General features: G+C 39.0%; 1 protein-coding gene across 1 annotated transcript in view; it reads right to left on the bottom strand.

Annotated features, from left to right (window-relative positions):
• CACHD1 (cache domain containing 1) overlaps window positions 1-21,389 on the bottom strand; it is a 178,338-nt gene that overhangs the window by 71,174 nt on the left and 85,775 nt on the right. The window contains exons 3-4 of the mRNA XM_061633316.1: window positions 15,184-15,332; window positions 3,818-3,924 (exon numbers count right to left, since the gene is read on the bottom strand). Coding sequence (XP_061489300.1) covers window positions 3,818-3,924; window positions 15,184-15,332 — 256 coding nt within the window. The remainder of the gene's footprint in view (window positions 1-3,817; window positions 3,925-15,183; window positions 15,333-21,389) is intronic.

Raw genomic sequence — 21,389 nt, 5'->3', positions numbered from 1 at the left:
ATCACACCTAGGGCAGATCTATACTATTCATTTAACATTAAACACACATTTGAATACATGAATCCCACCACAGAATCATGGGAATTGTAGTTTGTTAAGGGTGGTGGGAACAACAACTGTGAGGGGAAAATGACATTTCCCAGGATTCTTAAGTCATGTGCTTTAAATGCGAGGAGGATGTGCTTTAATGTATTGTGTGGATCTACTTAATGAACTTTGCCTGCATGTAAATCATTTTAATTAATTTTTTTAAATGAAAATGAGCTTACTCAAGTTTACTGGGTGACCACGGGCTACTCACCATCTCTCAGCTTAATCTACCCCTCAGGATGAAAACAACAGAGGGGAACCATGACCACCCCAAGGAAGAAGGCACACTTAAAATGTATGAAGAAATATTTATATAAGCATGACTGTCAAACATATTTATTATTTACACAACCTATAAAGATATTTTTAGTGCAATCCTATGATTGTTCACTCAGAAGCAAGTCCCAATGTATTTAATGGGGCTTACTCAAACAGGGAAGCGCACATAGAACTGCAGCCACAAGTGATAAGGAACTTCACTCACCCAACCCAAAATTCAGAATCATGCCACTTTAAGCTGTTTTGCAACTGTTTATACTTGTTTTTATGGTTATTAGATTTTAAAAGGATTTATTTCTTGTTGTGAGCTGCCTCAGTTTCCAATCACCACCCCTACCTCACAGGGTTGTTGGGAAGACTCCATATACACACACACACACTGGAGACGTAAAAATACATAGACTCCATATAATAGATTATTGTCAAAACCAGTTGGTTACTGCAGAACATTTAAAAAAAAACAGTATTAGTTTCCTACATAATAAAAGCAGTGATATCTTAAGCCCTGCCTAATTGCTTTTAAAAATAGGATTTTTTGCTATGCTTTAAAAATAGGATTCTTTGCTATGTTCACTCAAAAGTCCCATTAATTTACAACACAATCCTAATCATGTCTACTCAATAGTAAGTCCTATTGAATGCAATGGGGTTTACTCTGGGTATGTGGGATTAGCATTGAAGCTTTACTCCCAGAAAAGCAAGTATTGGAGTAAAGCTTCATATTGGGAAGGTTTTCAAAACACTGCCATCTTCAACAGCCCAGAAAAATTTAAACTTGTTTGACTCCTGCACAAAAGAGAAAAAATGACTTTTAGTACTACTGAAAGCTATATACTTACTCAATTTATGAGATTTTCAGATAAACAGGAAAAAACAACAGTTTCTACCTTTGCAATGGGGTCTGGTACTGCCTGGAGGCCAAGAAATCCCTTGTCAATCACAACCCTGACTTCACTTATTGGCTACAAACCTGAAAGGGCGGGGTGAGAGCAGCCAGCTAAGAGATCATTTCACAGAAGTTGTGGGGGGAGGGGGGTTGATGTTTTGGTATATATCCCGTGAACCAGACCACCTAGAAACTTATTTTTTTTAAATGAAAGCTGAGACTGGAGATTAAGGTGACTCACCTGGAGACCCAGAGAGGACCCCAAAATCCGAAGTCTCTGAGTGAAAACCAAACATCTGGCAACCCTACCCCTGCATAAGATGTGACTCCACTGTACTGAGCATGTGTTGCTAATAATATGTTTGTTGTTGCTGAACCAATACCCTGAGGAGATACTTGTTATGTATTACTGAAAAGATTTACATGAAGGGACAGTATTGCTGTGCTCTGAAAATCTATTGGGCACCAGAAACAGGAGAACTATCTGCTTGTTTAACCTTAAAGCTACGATATCTTCAATGGCTGCCATCATAGCAACCCTCATATAGGAACGTAGCATAAAATTACAACTAAAAAGCTCAGCAGAATTTTATACTGACACCAGTTAGCTTGTGATTCTTGAACTAAAAAGCTTGACAAATGTGGCTTTAAGCTGAAAGGCAGTTACCTTCCAACACCTTTTGTCAGTCTCTTGTGAGCATGGAACTTGTTCCCAAACTGGTTTTGCTATAGACATGAGAGGGTATTAAAGTACAAGGAAGCATTTTAGAGATTAAAAGGCTTGGAATGAGGAAAAACAGAGCCCCAAAAGTACATCTCTTAGGGATTGTAGCAAGGAAGAAAGTAAGACATCTCAGTGGGGAATTATTGCAGCTTTAGTGGATGGAAAATAAAAGCACACCTGAAGGGAGAAAAAGCTTATTTTTTCAGCTGTAGTAGTCTGTGCTTATCTCACAGAAGATTGTATGCTGTGGTCATAAAAATACGCACAGAGTTATGGCAAAATTGGCAGCTCTCCCTAGGGGAAGCAGAATGAACTAACAAGCTGAAGAAAAAGAACTTTCTGAAGATGAAGATAAGGAAGAAAGGATATTGGGGCTGCAATCAACTATGCAAACCTGTTTAAATTTCAGGAACAATCTGTCTATTTGGATAGAAACCACATTATTCAAGATTTTCTACAGACTAATCCCTTAAAAAAACAGATCATTAATGATGAGTAGTTTTATCATGTTTTACCTTAATTTCCTGAAGATTTTACTGTGTTTTTTTCAGGAAGTGTAAAGGAACATATGGCAAATATCAATACACATAAACATTAAGTTCCTGTGAGATACTCCCTCCCCATATATAGAAAAATCAACATCATCATGTTTTATAATTCAGATATGTTATGCTGCAATTCTCTAAAGAAAATTTAGGGCCTAAATTATAAAAAAAAACCTGGCCAGATGTTTTTTTAAAGCAGTATATTCACCTATAACATTTCTGATTAAAGCTTTAACATTCTTAAAATAATAACTAATTCATTGTAAATAGAAACCCACATTGCCCACAGGGATAAATCAGACAGCCAGAAAAAGAAAACCCACATTTGCCTTTTATGTTCATTAACATCCAAACAACTTCTCAACTCAAAGCTGCAGTGTAGCATGGATTTTGTGGGACAACTGAAAAGCACTTCAAAATGTGTATGAGCTATCCTAGGATTCCTCTTCCCACTTTCTACCATATTAGATCAACAACAGGAGAACCAGATACATCTAATATGGCATCAATAGCAGAGTCAGCTCTGGATTGAGAACACATATTCAGCAACAGTTAAACCACTGATATCACACTCTCTCACACACACACACACATTGTTACTTTGTACTCTGCATCTGAGTGCACATTTCCCATAAACTTGCTTATACACCGTAGTCTTTGACCTCTATACCCCTCAATCTGTCCCCTGATTAATCTTTCATTTCAGGGGAACGGGGTAGGTAAAGTCAAACCAGAATCACTGCAGGCTCTTAAAAAGATCATTGTATATATTTGTTAGTTGACAAAAAAAAGTGCTTTCCCGACTTTTTTAAACATCAAAGAAGCATTAACTGAAGGTTGAATCTCTAGTGAAAAGTCTTACAGCCTTAGATAGTAACCACATCTTCAGCTTTAAAATGTGCCAAGCAAATGGGTCAGTTCTCAAGACAAAAACTTCATGGCCCATAAAAAAAATGAAATATTTCAGGGCACCTCCTTACAAACATGCTTATTGCAAAAGAACCTGAACATTAGGTGAATTCAAAGATCAAAGAGGCACTTTGTAATGTCCCTACTGAGAACTGACATTACTGATGTCAGGGCAGGTGGCTATACAGAAAACAAATGGAATTTGCTGTAAACCACAATTAATTTTAAATGGAATAAATAAGTAGGAAATAATCTTTGTTGTTCAGTTCTGCAATTTAAAAATACTGCAAACAGTTTCAAATAAAACTTGGTTGCTATGGCATTTGATGCTAATTCTTTGTAGCAAGATGCAGGAACTTACACACCAAAAAATGCATTACTTACCAGAGTTTAAATCACGGCCAGGATTGAACGCTCTGCTATTCACAGTGGTAGACAGTCTATCACAGCTAATGGTCCTAGACACATTAGTGTTAAAATTTCCATCAAACCTAAAATGAATACAATAACAAAGTCAATGTCACATGTGTTATTTCTGTTTTAAGGGCTCTTTTTTGAACGAGTATTAAGGGAAGACCATTTTACCTTTGTCATTGCCACTACCTATGAGTAGAGGGAAAGCCAGTCATTTTCACATTCAAATGGTAAGACAGTTCAAACAGTAAAGAAAACAAACAAATGGAAAATTCAACCAAATCTTAAATGTGATTCCTGCATTTCCTTGGGGAGGAGGCGAGAGAGTTATGTACATAGCAACCCAAAGAGAAACATAAAAGGGCCCCATTAGAGGGCACCCGGTTGATTTCCCGGGAAGGCTTTAAAGATACAGAAGGTTCCCGGTTCAATCCCTGGCATCTGCAAGGGCAGAGCTGTAAACCAGGAAGAAAGAAGAGTCAGCCAGATGTTTTTTCCTAGGATTGCTAAATTGTGAACTAAGTGCTTGATGTTCACAATCATCCACTCCGACAGGCTTGGAGAGACCCCGTGTGGAGTCACAACAAACATGTGCACCTGGGAGAGGCTGAGGTTGGACTTCTCCCGCCACCACCACCACTCCTCCTCCTCTTACTGCTGCTGCTGGCCGCCCAACTAGCCGGTGCAGATGGGGACACCAGCGAATAAGATTTGGAGGGGGCCCCTCGGAGGCAGGTCCTCCTGGCCACAGGACCAGTCACTGGAACTATGCAGACAAGGCAGACTGGGCCTCTGATTTTCCCTATTGTGGGGGTCACATGCAGTCCCCCATCAACATCAATACGACAGCCACCCTCTTTAGCCCCCAGCTAAAGCCTGTCCTGCTCTCTGATCACAACCTGCCTCCTGGAGAGATGCTCCGTCTTCAGAAGAATGGACGCACAGGCCCACTGAGGCTTGCGTCCTGGAGCCTCACAGCCGTCAGGCGCTCCCACTGCCCCCCGGGGAGGAAGGAGAGGCAAGAGAAATGGTGGCAAGTCACACCAGGGGAGCGATAACCTTTTACCTGCTTGTCGCCCTCCTCCATGGTCAACATAATTTCAGTTTTATGACACTTTCATAGAGCTGGGAGGAAGGCTTAAGGGCTTGCCTTGGTGAATTCTGACTTTTATACTGTGTTTATGTATATGTTTATGTATATGGATACTGTTTATGTATTTTGCTTTGTAAATTAATTTGATATTTTTTAATTGTTGTAAACCGCCCAGAGAGCTTCGGCTATGGGGCGGTATACAAATCCAATAAATAAATAAATATTCTATTGTAAACTGCTGAAATCTTTTAAATAAGCAGTCTATAAATGGAAATAATAATAATAATAACTATTTGAGAGTTCTGTCACTACCCACTAAAATGTATGAATCAACATTTTAAGAAACTGATGAACTGTAATAAGCAAATTCTATGATATATCCTTGTTTTAAGTGAACAAGGTATAAACATTCCAAAGCATAGCATTTAGCAAATAAAGGTCTCTACTCCATAATGCTTGATTAAAAAGTATGAGGAAAAAACTCATTGGAGAGAAGGGGCCAAAAGGAGAGGACTCCATATTGCCTTTCTAATGCATGGAAGATTGGATTATGTGGGTTAATCCCCCCCCAAAATTTTATTGTTACTTCCCAAGCTATTATCAGTTGCAGGCCTAGGGAGGGGGGCATGGCAGTGGAGTAGGAAGTACAGGGGTAATTATGAAGACTACATATAATCCAACTTTATATAAATTGCCAGTTCAGTAAACTGGCAAGGAAATCTAGTTCTGAGCCATAGTTAGGGGGTTAGTTTTTCATAGGGTTATCATGCCATTACAGTAACTTATGAACTGGGTCAGAAATAGATGCAGTCATACTGTTAGGTATTTTATATTCTGCACATGTTACATGGTACCTAAGTTAACAGGAACATCCAAACGAATCAATTTCTGTTCAAGTCTAAATTATAAACATATAAACAGGTCTGTTTATATCTTACATTCCTTGTTTCAAATAAAATTACAAGGATGAAGAACGAAATCTATTGTATTGTACAGTATTCCATAAGAAAGGAAATTTAAGAAAATCAGTCTCATTTCATGCTAGTCATGTTTACTCAGAAGTAAGTCCCACTGAGTTCATGTCTTACCTATGTAGACGTTCCCTATTATTTAAAAAGGAAAAGGCACATACGGAGTTCTTATTGTACATGCCAAAAGTGACCTTGTAAAGGAAAATAGAGGATGTGCTTATTGGAGTTGCTGCATCCAACACCTCCATTAATATTTGAACCAGCTAATATTAATGCTTCCAACAACTATTCCAAGCAATTACCAATGTTATAATTTTATTTTTAATCCTTAAAATGTACACAATAGTAGCACTCAAAATAACACCTGACTTTTTCTTAATGATTAAGGTATATGTTGCAAAAAATGTAAAATGAACTCTTGATCTCCTTGTGTTGTTTAAGTAGCGCCACCATCTTTTCCAAACAAAAGAAAGTAGATTAATCGTACAATTTTCAAAACATGGCCTTTGATAACAATTCTAAAACATATTTGTAACAAATCCCCAAACAGCCCTGGAAAAATGTTTTTGGTGGTAAATAGTTTCTGCAAATGATCAAATTGTGATCTTAACTTTAGCTTCAAGACAAAGTGTAACATCCATTCTCACCACCCACCCCTCTTCTTTTCCCCTTACTTTTTCTGTATTATATGAAAACCCTTCCTTCTGGATTCACTTTAATGAACAACTGATCGAAACTGCATCCCGAGGGAGAAAACAGAACTGTGACTCCCACTTTGATCTCTTCCCCATGGAGAAATTCACTCCCTGCCTAGCTTGCAAGATGTTCATTTGATTGACGTTTGCTCTGATGTACAAACTGCTTTGAACTTCAGACATTTAATTCCCATCAGGCAGCAGTCTTTTTTATTCTCCTTCAACAGGATTTACAAGCAGAAGATCAGCAAATGTAGAAGATAAAATAAATTTGCAGAAGCTTTGAATCTTACTTCAAAACAAGTTTTCAAGTAAGCTCCAATTGGATTCCATTCAGCCTCTATGCACAAAGTAAATCAACTTCTATGTAGTTTCAGTTTTGGAAAATGAAAAAGAGAGAGAGAATGTGTATATAAAAATGACACTCATAAGCTTGTGTCTAGTTACTGTATTCAAGACCTACCCTTCTTTTTCTCTTCTTTGTTTAAATTCCAATAAAGGTGTTTTTCCCCTCTTTGGTAAAATAACAAATTAATTCAAAATCAAATGTTTTCTTTAAAATGCTAGAATTGTTTTTAATAACAAGTCATGTAAGTAATATTTTACTTGCACACTGCATGACTTAAATTAATATTAAAGTAAACAGGGTTTTTTAAAAAAAGATACAGGGATAAATAATGGATGTCTAATTCAGAAAACACTTAAGCACATACCTGTTTTGAAGGCATTCAGGCACAGTAAACCATTATTCATTTGACTAACCTGGAGACTATACAACATGTTTGGATGAAACACATTCTGTTTATATGGTGTTACATTGACGTGAGAGGAACTAAGTAAGGCTGCTTAAATATGTATTTATTTTTAATAGTAAGAATAACTAGAAGACTCAGACAGAGGTTCTGATATTAAGGGGTTCTGTTTTATTGTCAGAGCACCTAAGTATACCATGAACCAATTAATCTAATTCACCATAGCAACTTGGGTTGGAAATAATAATTCTGTAATGCATGCCCTGATAGATTCTTTCCAGCCTGTCCCATATTCACATTCACCAAACAAATTAAATGCTAATTTCTAATAAGTAGGAATCACAAAAAAGAAAGCATCCTAAAGTGCAGAACAAGAAGGAGAAATGTGTCTCAAAGATGCCAAAACGAGGAAATGTTTTATTATGCCTAATGTGTTTCAGCATGACTATCTTTAACAAGGGCTTATTCTCTTACTTCTTTGCAAACTTGTTCAAGAAACCTCTGTTACAAAAGAACTGGAGGAATCTCTGCCATACAAGTTCTTCTGTAACAGGTTTTTTCTTGATCAAATTTGCAAAGAAGTAAAAGACCTTGATAAAGGCATTGGGCATACAATAAAACATTTCCTCATTCTGGCATCTTTGAGACACTTTTCTCTATAATTTCTAATTAGTGCCTAATAAAATGTTTGTATAATATACATACTCCAAGACTTACAAGACTCAGTCCTTCTAAATCTCTACAGCCATCTTTGCATACTGCTGAAATTCCATTAGGCTGAGTCGAATCCAGTTTAGTACTCTTGAAAATGCAACTCCACCAGCAATGTGGAAAAAACAGAATGGGAATCCCCCTTATCTCAAAACTTAACAGCCCTTGAGAAGGCATGTAAATAGGCTGTGATAAAGCTGAACTGCAATAGCAAATATTTAAGCAGCTATTTTAAAAAGGCAAGCCAGACCACTTCTGAAGCAATGATCGCATTCATGAAGTAAATGATCTTCAAAAATAGCTCTGTAGGTTTACCCATGTAAATATTACACTAATGAATCTAAGGGAGACTTGTCAAGTAATATGTTGCAGTGATAAGAATTTCTCCAATGTACTTTTTCACAAACTGAAAAAGAAAAGAATTCCTTCCTTAACACTTTTAAAATATTGTAATAAAGATAATGATAATGATAATAAATGTTATTAAAATGGCACAGAAAACAAATCCATGTAATGCTGAGTTCAGTCAACATGATTAACCATGGTTTACCATGATAGGGAAAAGTCTGTGAAAATCTGGGGCTTGTGTGCTTCCCCCTCCCTCCAGTGAAGCAGGCCCATCAGAAGTGTTTGCTTCCAGTTTTGATTAACTGCAGTTTAGCCTTCTGTCTGAACTCTAAATGGTGGGTAATCTTAAATATGGTTTACTGAAACAAGCCAGCTTCATGTCCCATGGTTCGAAGGTGGCTTGTTTCAAACAAACCAGTTAAGATCAGTGGAGTTTAGTCCACTGGGGCTACTAAGGCACAGTTCTCTCAATAAGAATGTCAAGCAATTTAAACAAAAAACAAAAAACATGTCATGCACCAGTGCCACCAACCTGGCACTCTGTGCAGTCCCAGGACTCAACGTCGCACCCAGGGCAATTGATCCTGGCAAAATATCTCCCCTGGTCAGGGTTAAGTAATCCAACAACAACCCTGCAAGGTAGGTAGACTGCCACCACCCCTTAAACTGGTTAACCACTTTGAGTCGAGGGGAAACCCAGAGCCCAGAAATAAACCTGCCAGGGATTCCAAAGGACAAGAGCCAGAAGGGCACTCCTTGTCCTGAAGCCTCAGGCAAACCAAATACACGGTAGTCTGTGGTCAGTGGCCAAGGTACAAGATTCAGAGCCAAATTCCCCCTGCAGTGAACACACACTGGTAAATAAGAAATAGCTTTACTGAATAAAATGTAAGTGCACAATTATTAGCAGCAAAATGGTTCAGTCACAAAAACAAAACAAGAAAACTAACTAACCCTATTCTCTACTTACAGAAGAGGTAGTTGTTGTAAAGTCCCACGTCTCCTCAGAGATGCACAGCTTGGGTAGTAGATGCCAGTGGAACCCACACAAGTACCCACCTATAGGCAAGATGGAACCCAGGGTAACAAAAGGCTAAAGATTTCCCTCCTACACTTATGGAAAAGACCCTAGTAACAGTCCAGAACTAATTAGCCAATCAGGAGGCTTTCTCATGATGTAATACTTCTTCTAGTCTTTGCGCCTAACTGGCACGTACGCCCACCATTCCCAGGCCCGGCCTGTTTTAAGTGTAGTGGTTAGAGTATTGGACTAAGACCTGGAAGACCAGAGTTCAAATCCCTACTCAGCCATGAAGTTAACTGGGTGATCTTGGACCACTCAGTCTTTCAGCCTAAGCTACCTCACAGGGTTGTTGTGAGAACAAAATAGAGAAGGAGGATAACCACATATACCACCTTGAACTCCTTGGAGTAAAGGTAGGATATAAATGTAGTTGATTTATTTTTATTTTACTACTACTACTACTACTACTACTACTATTAAGGTGACAGGGACCACACCTGAGTAAAAAAATTGCAGTTACCACATCCTAGGGCCACCTGGTTAACTCTCCTCTCTGTTAATTGTTATCTGCCATGAGGCGAACGAGTCCCAAGAGCACATGGTTGGCTGCATATTTGCAAGCATCCTGTCCAGGCCATTGGGACGCATCAACTAAAACTGAAAAGAGTCAGACGGGATCGAAGACACCATAACAACAGCATCAAAATCAGTGTGGAGGACAGCCTCACAAAAGTCAGAGTGGATCCCCTGACAGTTCAAGTACCAAAGTTGGTGTCAGCAGGCTATGGACCACTAATGAGTTCTGCCAAATGGCTGCTTAAGGACACTGTGATGTTTCAGTTTTCGTGGTTTGTTAAAATCAGTTAAATGGGTAAAGTTTGAAAAGGGTCTATATTAGAGTATAGAGAATATAGAGTAAATGTGGTATGGAGAGAGCAGGAGGGGAAATGAGTGGGTTAGAATGTTGAAGAATGCTCAACATTGGCATGGTCAATAGTCAAGGATGATGACAGCTGGAGGGCACCATGTTGGCTACCCCTGCTCATATTGCGGAGCGTAACATTGACAAAAGTCCCCAAGGCTCAGCCATGCTGGACCCTGGCTATATTCAGCTTAAGGCTAGCATAAAAAGACACCACAATGACTAAAGCAGCCCTCTAAATCCTTACAAATCCACCCATCTGCCTATGCTGGCACCACCCATGCCTATGTCACATGCTCTCTTTAACACAGCTCTCTTTCCAGCTGGTAATGCAGCTGAGTGCAGTACTGCTTTTCCCTGCCTGGAAAGTATACCACAGTATTTTCTGCCTTCCTTATGTAGCCCTATAAAACTCTTTCTAGCTTGGACAAAAAGCTGGGCTTTTATTCTCTAGAGTGGAAAGTGCAGCATATAGTTATCCCATTTGACCGCTTCAGCTTTAAGGAGCTGGAAGAGGGAGCTGGACAACTGGAAAGACAATGGAACCTTAACTGTACTAAGTCTTTTTGCTCTTTTTGACTCTGTGAAAAAGTGCTGGAGTTGCTTGCCCAATGCTATGTGAAACAAAGGAATGTAGTGTGGTAAAGACTAGCTTTAAAAGCTTCATCTTCACACATTTATTGATTTGGAACTCATGGCTTATTCCCGCACAGTGTTGTGAGTTGCCCACTCACAACCTGAACATATTCAGTGATCAATGCACAGCCATTGCCGCCCGGGGCTCCTACTGGGAGGAAGGGCGGGATATAAGGTAAAGGTGTCCCCGCACTTGTAGTGCGAGTCGTTTCCGATTCTTAGGGTGACGTCTCAAATAATTAATAAACAAACAAACAAACAAACAAATGCTTCCAGTATACATGCTTAAATAGTAGCTCCTATAAAGAACATACCCCTACTATTTCTAGCTTGGCTCAAAATAGGCTGGGCAAAGTGAGGTTGGTAAGGGCAGGGAATGATCTCAGAATTACTTTTATAGTGCAGTTCTATTAAAAATTAAAAGCTAGACAAATAATGGATTTATCACTAATCTATAACAGTATTCCAACAAATGCTATATCAATGTAATTCATGAAGTCTTAAGCTACTAAACAGAAGTCTCGTTTTCATATGACCATACAAAAGCCATCTGTTTTTAGCAAACTTGCTTGCAAACACAGACAGATATTCACTGAGGCTCTTGATAATTATTTGCAAGATACAATTGCAATGAGGGTTGCATTCTCATCTCTCTTAGTAAAGGAAGTAAACAAATATAAAGATTGTTTTCTGTAAGTTCTGTAACTCTAGATATCCTATTTCATATAATGCGTTTTCATTATCTGTTTACATAAATGTATGTGGGTTAATTAATCTTGATCAGCCAACCAAAGAACTTTACATAGAACGCTAAAATGCACAGTCTTTTCAACTTTAGGCTGGTAATATTGTTTTAAAGCAGCATTAATTATGTTTGTCAAACTGCTCTCTATGACACCTTAGTTCATTTTCCTTCTGTAATAATCTACTATCAATAAGCTTTTTGAAATTTTTACAGCATACTAGCAAAATTCCATGGCACTGAGTTCCAAAATAAAATCGAAGAACCATGCTGGAAATAGGTACACTTTCAGGTATTTGCTGAAATCTGACCTGATAATGTCTTTATATTACTATCCATACCAAAGATGGTGTTTAGCCCATACTATTTATCAGAGCTTGGAAGATTACTATTAAAAAGGAATAAATTAAAGTTACTGTTACATGGCCCCAAAAAGGAACAAGTTACTATTACAATTACAATTGTTCTGCAAGGAATTGATTACTTTACTGTTACTCAAAAGTAATCAGTACAATTACACTTAAGTTACTTAAAAAAACTAGAGTTCCTACAAGGTGCTGGCCTTGGCTGCTGTATACCTAACTAGCCTAAAACAACATTAAAAATAAACACACACACACACACAGGGTAGTAGATTTTTTTAATCCATAAAATCAACAGAATGGAATAACAGAATCTTACATCCACCTCCCAACTTCAACTGCGATGCCATGTGAAGTGCCCCCCATCACTTCCCTATCCTGCAAGAACCCCCCAGTCAGAATGCAAGGAAGCAGGCCGATAGCACAATTAAAAGAGATCCTCTTTCCATAATTTTTGCTCACTGCATAACCCTGCCTGGGCCAATCATTCAGCCTCCTCCACAGTCACTTACAGACCCACTGTTAAAGACTTTGTCTTGGAAGACAATCTTACTCGGCCACGAGTGATCGCCAATGATGATGAATGATGAATGAATGATGGATGGGAAGGAATAAGCTGAGGCTGAACCCTGACAAAACTGAGGTACTGTTCGTGGGAGACAAGGGAGGGTTGGGGGATGTTGACCTGGTCCTCAATGGGGTACAATTGCCCCTGAAAGACCAGGACTGCAGCCTGGGGGTCATTCTTGACTCCCAGCTGTCCATGGAGGCTCAGGTCTCGGCTGTGAGCCAGGCGGCACTGTATCAACTCCATCTGATACGAAGACTGCGCCCCTACCTTCCCAACCATCTGCTCCCATCAGTGGTACATGCCCTCGTCTCCTCTTGCCTAGACTACTGTAATGTGCTCTATGTGGGGTTACCCTTGAAAATGGTACAGAAGCTGCAACTGGTACAGAATACGGCGGCTCTCCTGATTAAAGGCAGCCGCCAGCGAGATCACATCACTCCAGTGCTGAAGGAGTTGCACTGGTTGCCAGTTATTTTCCGGGCCCAATTCAATGTGTTGGTTTTGACCTTTAAAACCCTATACGGTCTCGGCCCAGTTTATCTGAAAGAGCGCCTCCAGCCTCATCAAGGATGCTGCGAAACAAGATCAGCCTCAAAAGGCCTCCTCTCTATCCCACCAGTTAAAACAGCTAGACTGGTGAGAACTAGGGAGAAGGCTTTTTCTATTGTGGCTCCCACTCTGTGGAATTCCCTCCCAAATGATCTCCATGCCCCTGCTATGATGAGCTTCCGCCGGGCCTTGAAGACCTGGCTCTTCAGACAGGCTTTTGGGGTGGGTTAGGTTTTTTATATTGTTGAGATTTTAATGTTTTAATGTATTTGCATGTTTTTATTCTGTACGTCGCCCAGAGTGGCTGGACAACCAGCCAGATGGGCGACTAATAAATAAATAAATGTGAGAATAAAATTGGGGGGGGGGAGCCACGTACAATGAACTGAGGTAAGATTTGAAGATGATGATTATGATAATAAATATGCAGCATTTCAACTTAATTCTGTATGAGAAGCATTCCATGCCAAACTTGGAAGACTAAGGAGGAGGTATAAAATGTAACAAAAATATTAATAATAATGGTAATTAATTAATTCTTCACAAGTCTCTATGCCCTATTACAATATTGCCTATAGTGGGGGGAGCATGGATGGGTTGAAATGGGTTTGCATTGGAACTTGGGAAGGAACGATATGGAATAAACCAGGGTCAGCTCCAGGTTTCTGGCACACAGGCTATCGGCGGGGCCCTTGGCCTTGCCCTTTCCTCCTCAAACTATACTCCTCCCTCTTGGCTCCACCTTTTTCAACTAAAACACATTTTGATCAATATGGCAACCCCCTACTCTCTCTCAACCAGTACAAACATAGTATTCACTCACTCACTCACACACACACACTCAAAACCGTCATTGTCGTCTCTCATCTCCACAGTTCTTCTTTCTTTCTGCTGCTGCCTCCATCTCCTCATTCATTCATGCCCTTTCTCCCTCCACTCCAGGTCCTTTCTCCCTCCACTCAATTCTTCTCCACCAATGTCCATTTTTTAAACATTTTTTTCCTCTCCAATCCACCCCCCCACCTCTTCCCTTGTCACTTCCTAAACACCCACAGAGCACAAGGGAAGAGCAATGCTCGCAGAAGCCAAGTTTGAGGCAAATGATTTTCACCCACAAATCAGAGGAGCAGCAGACTTCCCTTGCCCCCCCCGTAATGCCCATGAGTAACAATGGAAACATTACAATTACAGCTCAAAAATAATAAAATGACTCCTTGTTTTCTTACAATCAAAATGTAAAGAAATTGCCCACTCATTCCTCAAAAAAGTAATAAATTACAAGTAATTCGTTTTTCCTAATGAATTACTTCCAAGCTCTGCTATTTATACTATGTCAGAAGCAGAAAACAGCTTGGATCCGGGCAAATCCATGCCAAAGAGACTTGGAGGATAAGCTTATAGCAGGAATGGGGAACCTCAGGCCTGGTGAACATTTGCAGACTTTGAGGCTTCTCTATCTGGCCCTTGGGACTCTCTCCGGGCCCCAACCCTCCCCACCCACACTCCTTCTCTCCAGACCCTGCTTTGTACCCTCACCACCCTTGCTCTACAGCCCCCCTTGAGTGTTTCTGCTTGGCTAGAATGTATCCTTGAACTCCGATAATGCTTTTTGCTTGCCTGGATGGAGGGCAAAGAGGGATTGAGAGCGTGTACAAGCCTACTGAATATATGTGAAATTAGCATTCCACCCACTTTTGTTTCTGTCTCCATCCACCACTGGCATGAGGCCCCCAGACAGTTGCCTAGAAGGGAATGCAGCCCTTGGGATAAAGAAGGTTCTCCACCTCTGGCTTGTAGGATTGCCCACAATTCCTATGGGATGAGCATTCAACTTGGGACCATTTCAAATGGCCTGTTCCTCCAAGCCCTTACTCCATGCCCCAAGACCAGATCAAGATGTCTCCAGAGAAATGGGCCATTACTAAGGCAACTCTCCTTTGGGATCCTTTTGAATACTTACTCCATCATAGATGGTGGAATGGTGCAGCAGTCTTGAATTGCAGTCAGAGGTGATGTCAAATGAGCAGTGTATGAAGCTTCCACTACATGCTTGTTTCGATTTACCACATCCAAGTAACGGTTAAATTTTTCCCGAATTTTTTTTGCTAGCTAGAAAATTTAAAGAAAAAAAATCAAAGTTGTTTTTCAGTATGCATATGTTATATACTTGTTATGATAGCCATAATTATATACTTTATTATATAATAATAAAGAAACCCTCAAAGAAAGCATCCAAGTTTCCAAAGTATGTTGACAACAAATGCTTCTTTATTTTCATTTAATGCACAGAATACAAACAGTTTAAAGACAAATGGTCACATTTATGAAAAAGTTGAAATAAAATTATTAAACTATAAAATGCAAGAAATCTATATCAAATGCTGTATGTATTGACTCAAATAGCATTTGATATACATTTATTGCATTTCCTAGACTTTTCATTTTTAAGGAGGGAAAACCACTTGCATATTTTATCATTCAGCATAATTCAGCCAGATCCCCCACTATAACCAGATCAAACCTAATACTAATCACATATCATGGTAATAGATTCTACTGATACTAATGGAACTAAACTTCCGATTAATACATCTACAACTGGATAATTGATTCTGATCAATGTAGTATGTGAGGATGGTGCAGCTCTCACTTACCTCTAACACCACATATGTCCCACAGCAAAACAGTGGTTAGTTACCCTGTAATATTCCAGTACCATCATTAAATTTGACAGAGATACGGTTACATCAATGTAGTTTGTGTTTCCCAAGTTGTGATCCATGGACCACCAGTGGTCCGCAAGCTTCATTCAGATGATCCGCAGCATATCTGTATTAAATATTCATATTGATTTTTAATTGTCTTTTTACTGCTTCTTTTATTTCTTATATTGTATTTTAATTGTATTACCATTTGAATTCTAATGGAATGCAAATTATAATACAATAAAATGCAGTATAAGAAATAAAAGAAGCAATAAAAAGCCAATTAAAAATCACACAGCATCTAGCACAGTGCATTACACAATTGTTAAAACAGTGAAAACTCATTAAGAGGTCCACTATGACTATTAGCAATTTTCAAATAGTGGGGAGGGGGAATGTGGAAACCAGTGGTCTAGAACATAATTCTAGTATCATATTAACTGTTATGAAACAATTTAGAAATATAACAGAGTTATATTCTAGGGGACCACAAACCAGATGTAAAGGTTTTCAGTATTTCTTTACCATACATATTGAAAACCTACATATAATGTAGTTTTGCAGTGCTCAGAATGCAGTACTATCATCTTGCTTCTAAAACTGTTTTAACCAAAAGCCATACGGCTATAGCAAGATGAAGTTACTGATCTATAACACATTATAACACTAAGTGTATTTTCCAGGTTTTACTGGTGATCAGTGATTTGAACTGGAGCACCACTAACCTATGCTAAGCTCATACATAACATCCATTACTGTTAGTTCACACAGAGTAGCATGATCATCATAGGTGGCATAGCTACTCTTGTGTCAAAATGGAAACAGTAGCTCTTTACCCCTACAACAGCATGTGCCTCATCTTTAAGCAGCTTCCTTTTACACATCCTTTTTTATACGGAGCTACATTTGTGAGTAACCTGTTAAAGACAAAAACTAGTCTTCAAAAATGTAACAAGAGATGTATGTTTATGCGCACGCACACACACACACACACATATATATGAGGTTTCTTCAAAATTCTTAAAAAGCTCCCTATAGCTTGCAGCCTAAATGAAGAGAATAATACTTTAACAATTCACAGCAAAATGTTTAATAACACATTTTAATGCATTCTGCCTTCAGAGCAGGGCTGTGGAGTCGGAAGCAATTTTGTGTGGAGTCGGAATCGGTAGAAATGTACCGACTCCGACTCCTTCATAAATGGCAAATGTATATTAACTAGTAATAACAAATTTACTGTAGTAAAATGGTAGCACAAGGCATTTCATCACCACCACGTGAATCCAGAGCTTGGAAAAGTTACTTTTTTGAACTACAACTCCCACGAGCCCAATCCCTGGGGCGATGGGAGTTGTAGTTTTAAAAAGTAACTTTTCCAAGCTCTGGATTCACGTGGTGGTGATGAAATGCCTTGTGCTACCATTTTACTACAGTAAATATGTTATTACTAGTTAATATACATTTGCCATTTATGAAGGAGTCGGACAGTAGAAAAATAGAGGAGTCGGAGTCGAAGGTCTGGCGTACCAACTCCACAGCCCTGCTTCAGAGGCAGATAAAGTTCTTTAATTAGTAATGTCTAACTGATTGCCTTTCAACACCTTCCAGGCACCTCTTTTACGCGCGCGCACACACACACACACACACACACAAAAGGAACAACCTGAAAACAACTCAATTTGTGTACAATATGTAAATGGTCTGTTCGTTAGTCTCTGATACTGACAAATGTCCTTCCTAATGATTAACAGCAGATCATTTCATCATGATTTACTTCCTTATGTGAATAATGAAGCCTATGCTGATAAGAGCAGTGACTTTGCCTCAATTGTTCCCATCAAATACTACAGCTCAATTACAGGTCTCCAGGGAACATCATTTTTAACAGAATGTTGTTCAAATGAAATGGCTTGTAGAGTTATACCTAATTTGTATTGTAGGATGATTTATTACTAACACACCAGAGGACTGCTAATCATCCCAACTAAGCTATGAATCTAACAACGTTAAATTGGTCTCAATTGACACATAATATATAGCTGATGCTGAGTAGGATCTCTGTTTTTCCCCACACAAACCAATCTTTTTGCTGACTTTTTTTCTTTATTTTATGAAATATAAAGCGAAAATATTCCATTCTCTTATTTTTATTGGAAAATACCAGTATACAAATCAAACTTCTAAAATTCAAGTGTCACAAAAGCTACTGAATCAATATTTTTCTCAGTGTGGAAAAACATTGCATATATATATTAGATCTGGTTGATAACATTAAATTGGCTTCCGTATCACAGAAATTGGTTAACCCTTCTGAGAATACAAATCATGTGACCTTTACTAGAACAAGCCAAGCAAAATAATATTACTCAAACAGATGGAACAGCATATGACTGGTGCAACACTTCATCCAAAGCTCTGAACTACTCAGGCAACCTTTGAAATAGCAGAGGGGTGGCCACCTTTGGCTCTTGCCCACCAAACAAAAGTGGTTCCCATCCTATTCTATTCTCCTCTCTTCCCCCCAAAATTATAATTTATGACAGAGTCCTGCCAAGATGGCTGCTACCCCTTGCACCTGTTTGCTTATTATTTATACCAATGTGTAAAAAAGCACTTCAGATGCTGCTAGTTCTATTAACAATGTTTCATCATAACATCAGTGAATCTGTTTCTGCAGAAACAGCTTATTCATTTGCATATTCCCCATGAGCTTTAAAAGCTCCTTTTAATGCTAAACTCTCTCTGATGTTTTATCCTCCTCCCCCCCCGCTCCTTGCCTCCTCACTGGTCGAGAATGAAAAAATGCTTTAGAATATGCTTTCTTAATGCCAGCTGTGAATTTTTAATGTTATAGAACTGTATTCAGAATATGCATAAATTAAGCCAACACTTACATAATGATACCTGATATAGTAAGAGTTAGAACTGCATGATTCCAAAAAGAAAATTTCACTATTTGTTAATTCAAAAGAGCAGACCTTTGACAGTTGCAAAGAATTTATCACAATAGTTAAACATACTCTTTCACATTCTTGTATCACACACTACACGAGTCTATTGAACTGGTTTGTCATTCTGAAAGCCAAAATGACTATATCCTCTATCGTCATTCATAGCTTCCTAAATGGTTTGATATTGCTAGCAATTGTCCTATATCATTTAAACTAGAGAGTTTGTTACAATCACAGCAATTCTATTATATCCTCTCAAGAAACTATTTTGTATGTTCCATTGCCAAGCTGTATCTGATATCATCTCTTAACTCATAGTTGGATTTAGGAAGTGGCCTCATCCCCTATCTGATGACAGGTTGAATTACAAACAGCAGATCTATGGGAATGCCTGCTATCTATCAGCTGTTTCTTTCCATATGATACAATGCTAACACCTTCCTTAGAGCTATAGTTAAGCCTACGATGGTGGCTTGTTTATACAACAGTGACACTTCCTGACCCTTCTCACAAGCAGACTTAAACAAGTTGCTGCATGTAAAATGGCTAAGAACTACTTCTGAAATATCTATCGAAGAGGTTGCCCCTCTCAGTTATCTCTCCTAACATATCCTAGCAAATCTTCAACAAACAGATGAACTTGTGCATTTTTTTTTAATGGGACTGCATAATTAACAATGTCCTACAGAATAACTTTGTACCAAGGAGATATAATTCTCTGCAGCTTACATCAACTGAAGGCCATCTGAAACTATGAGAATGTATCAAGCTGCAATGCAGCAAGAACAAGTCCACTTGCTCCTAAGTATTAACTACTGGTCCTTAACACAAGCAAAAAAAAATATGTTTCTTTATCACTGAAGGAGAAAAATGTCACAAAATGAACTCAATGAGTTAACAGTCTGTCTAGGCAAGAAGAATGCCCAAACCTACTTTGTATATACTTCTGATGTTTGTCTGGTATTATGAAAACATTCAAAACATTTTTCTTCAGTATGTATTTTCTGACAAAGATCATGGAGGGGTGTCGTTATTAAGACACGATCGTTTCTCAAAACATGTTCTACAAAATTGATTTGCCATCTTCAATTTGCTGTCAATTTTTTTAATTTTTTTCTGAGCATTTCCCTAAAATACACTTGTTACATCTCAAGGATCATGCCTGGTATTTTTAACATTTTCTATATCCATCTTCACTATAAAATTTGCAAAGAGTCAATGGCATTCAGTCATGTCCTTTGTTCCTGATATACACTGAAAATATTTGTAACTATTTTCTGCCTTTCTGTCAAACTCATTTCAAACTTTCCTGCCAGAAATGTCTGGATCTGCAATCATGGCAACACTTTCAAACAAGTTGTTTAAAAGGTACCATTGATACTCACTTGAAGGGTGTTTGTGAGGGGGCACTAGGACACCGCCAAGTGGGTTGTTATCCACCAATAGCCTGAAGACAGGAAAAATGTCATTGCTCCAAATTGCTTCTGCGTAGCCCCTCCCTTGTAGCTTCAGTTCGCCTTACATAGAAGAGATCAGCCAGCCAAGGGTGGGCCTTGGTATTGTCCTAGGGTATCCTGAGAAACACCTTTCAGGTGAGTACCAACAGTACCTTCTTGAGTGGGTACTAGGATACCACCAAGTGGGATGTTCTGAAGTCGACACTTCTTATTCCGAGTAGGACTGGCTGACTAGGAATAACCTCTTGGAGTACACACCTACCAGAGGCGGCCTCCATGGGGGCATATATGTCCATCTTATAATGCATCATGAAGGAACAAGGATGGGGTCATGTTGCTACCTGGCAGACCTCTTGTAGTGGGGCATTTGTAGCACATACTGCTACTGATCTAGTCAACTGAGCCAATATACCTGCTGCAGGTGTTTTGGGGAGGGGGGGTTGACATGTACATCAGGAAGGCCAGAGTGGCTGACTGAAGTTCTGACCCATAGAGAATGGGTGAAAAGAAACGAACAAGGACTTGGCAAATTGATCCAGTTCTTGCCACGTACACCTTTAGTGCCCTACAAACGTTTAGAGAGTGGCATGGATCAACGTTAGGAGTACTAATTCTTATTGTCTGTGAAAAACTGAGTTAACTTGGGTACAAAGGTTGGGCCTGTCCATAATATCACTCAATCCATATGCACAAGTTCTTCAAAATGGGAGGATCTCTGAAATTGTCAATGTGACTCCATAAGAAAGGCTTAGAGGCAATATCAAGGCTCTATTTAAATAATAATGATGATCATAATAATGGCAATAATAATAATGCCTCCTTTGTTTATACTGCAGACATGAAACTTCTGATTACGAGTCTCATGATCCTAGAGATGTAGCAATACGGCTTAAGTGTGATTCTGTTTCCTGGGCACCAGCAAGGGAAATGCCCTCAGAATATGCCCCCTTCATTTAGGGCCTGTCCCTCAGGACCCAAGAACTGATTCTAAAATCAGACCTAGATGATGGGCTTTGTATTTTCCTATCGAAGTCTGAGAATCAGACTAATTCC

The sequence above is a fragment of the Rhineura floridana genome, chromosome 6 (genome assembly GCF_030035675.1).
Source record: "Rhineura floridana isolate rRhiFlo1 chromosome 6, rRhiFlo1.hap2, whole genome shotgun sequence".
NCBI lineage: Eukaryota > Metazoa > Chordata > Lepidosauria > Squamata > Rhineuridae > Rhineura > Rhineura floridana.
Note: the sequence above shows the minus strand (reverse complement) of the source record. Positions and strands in the feature narration are given on the sequence as shown.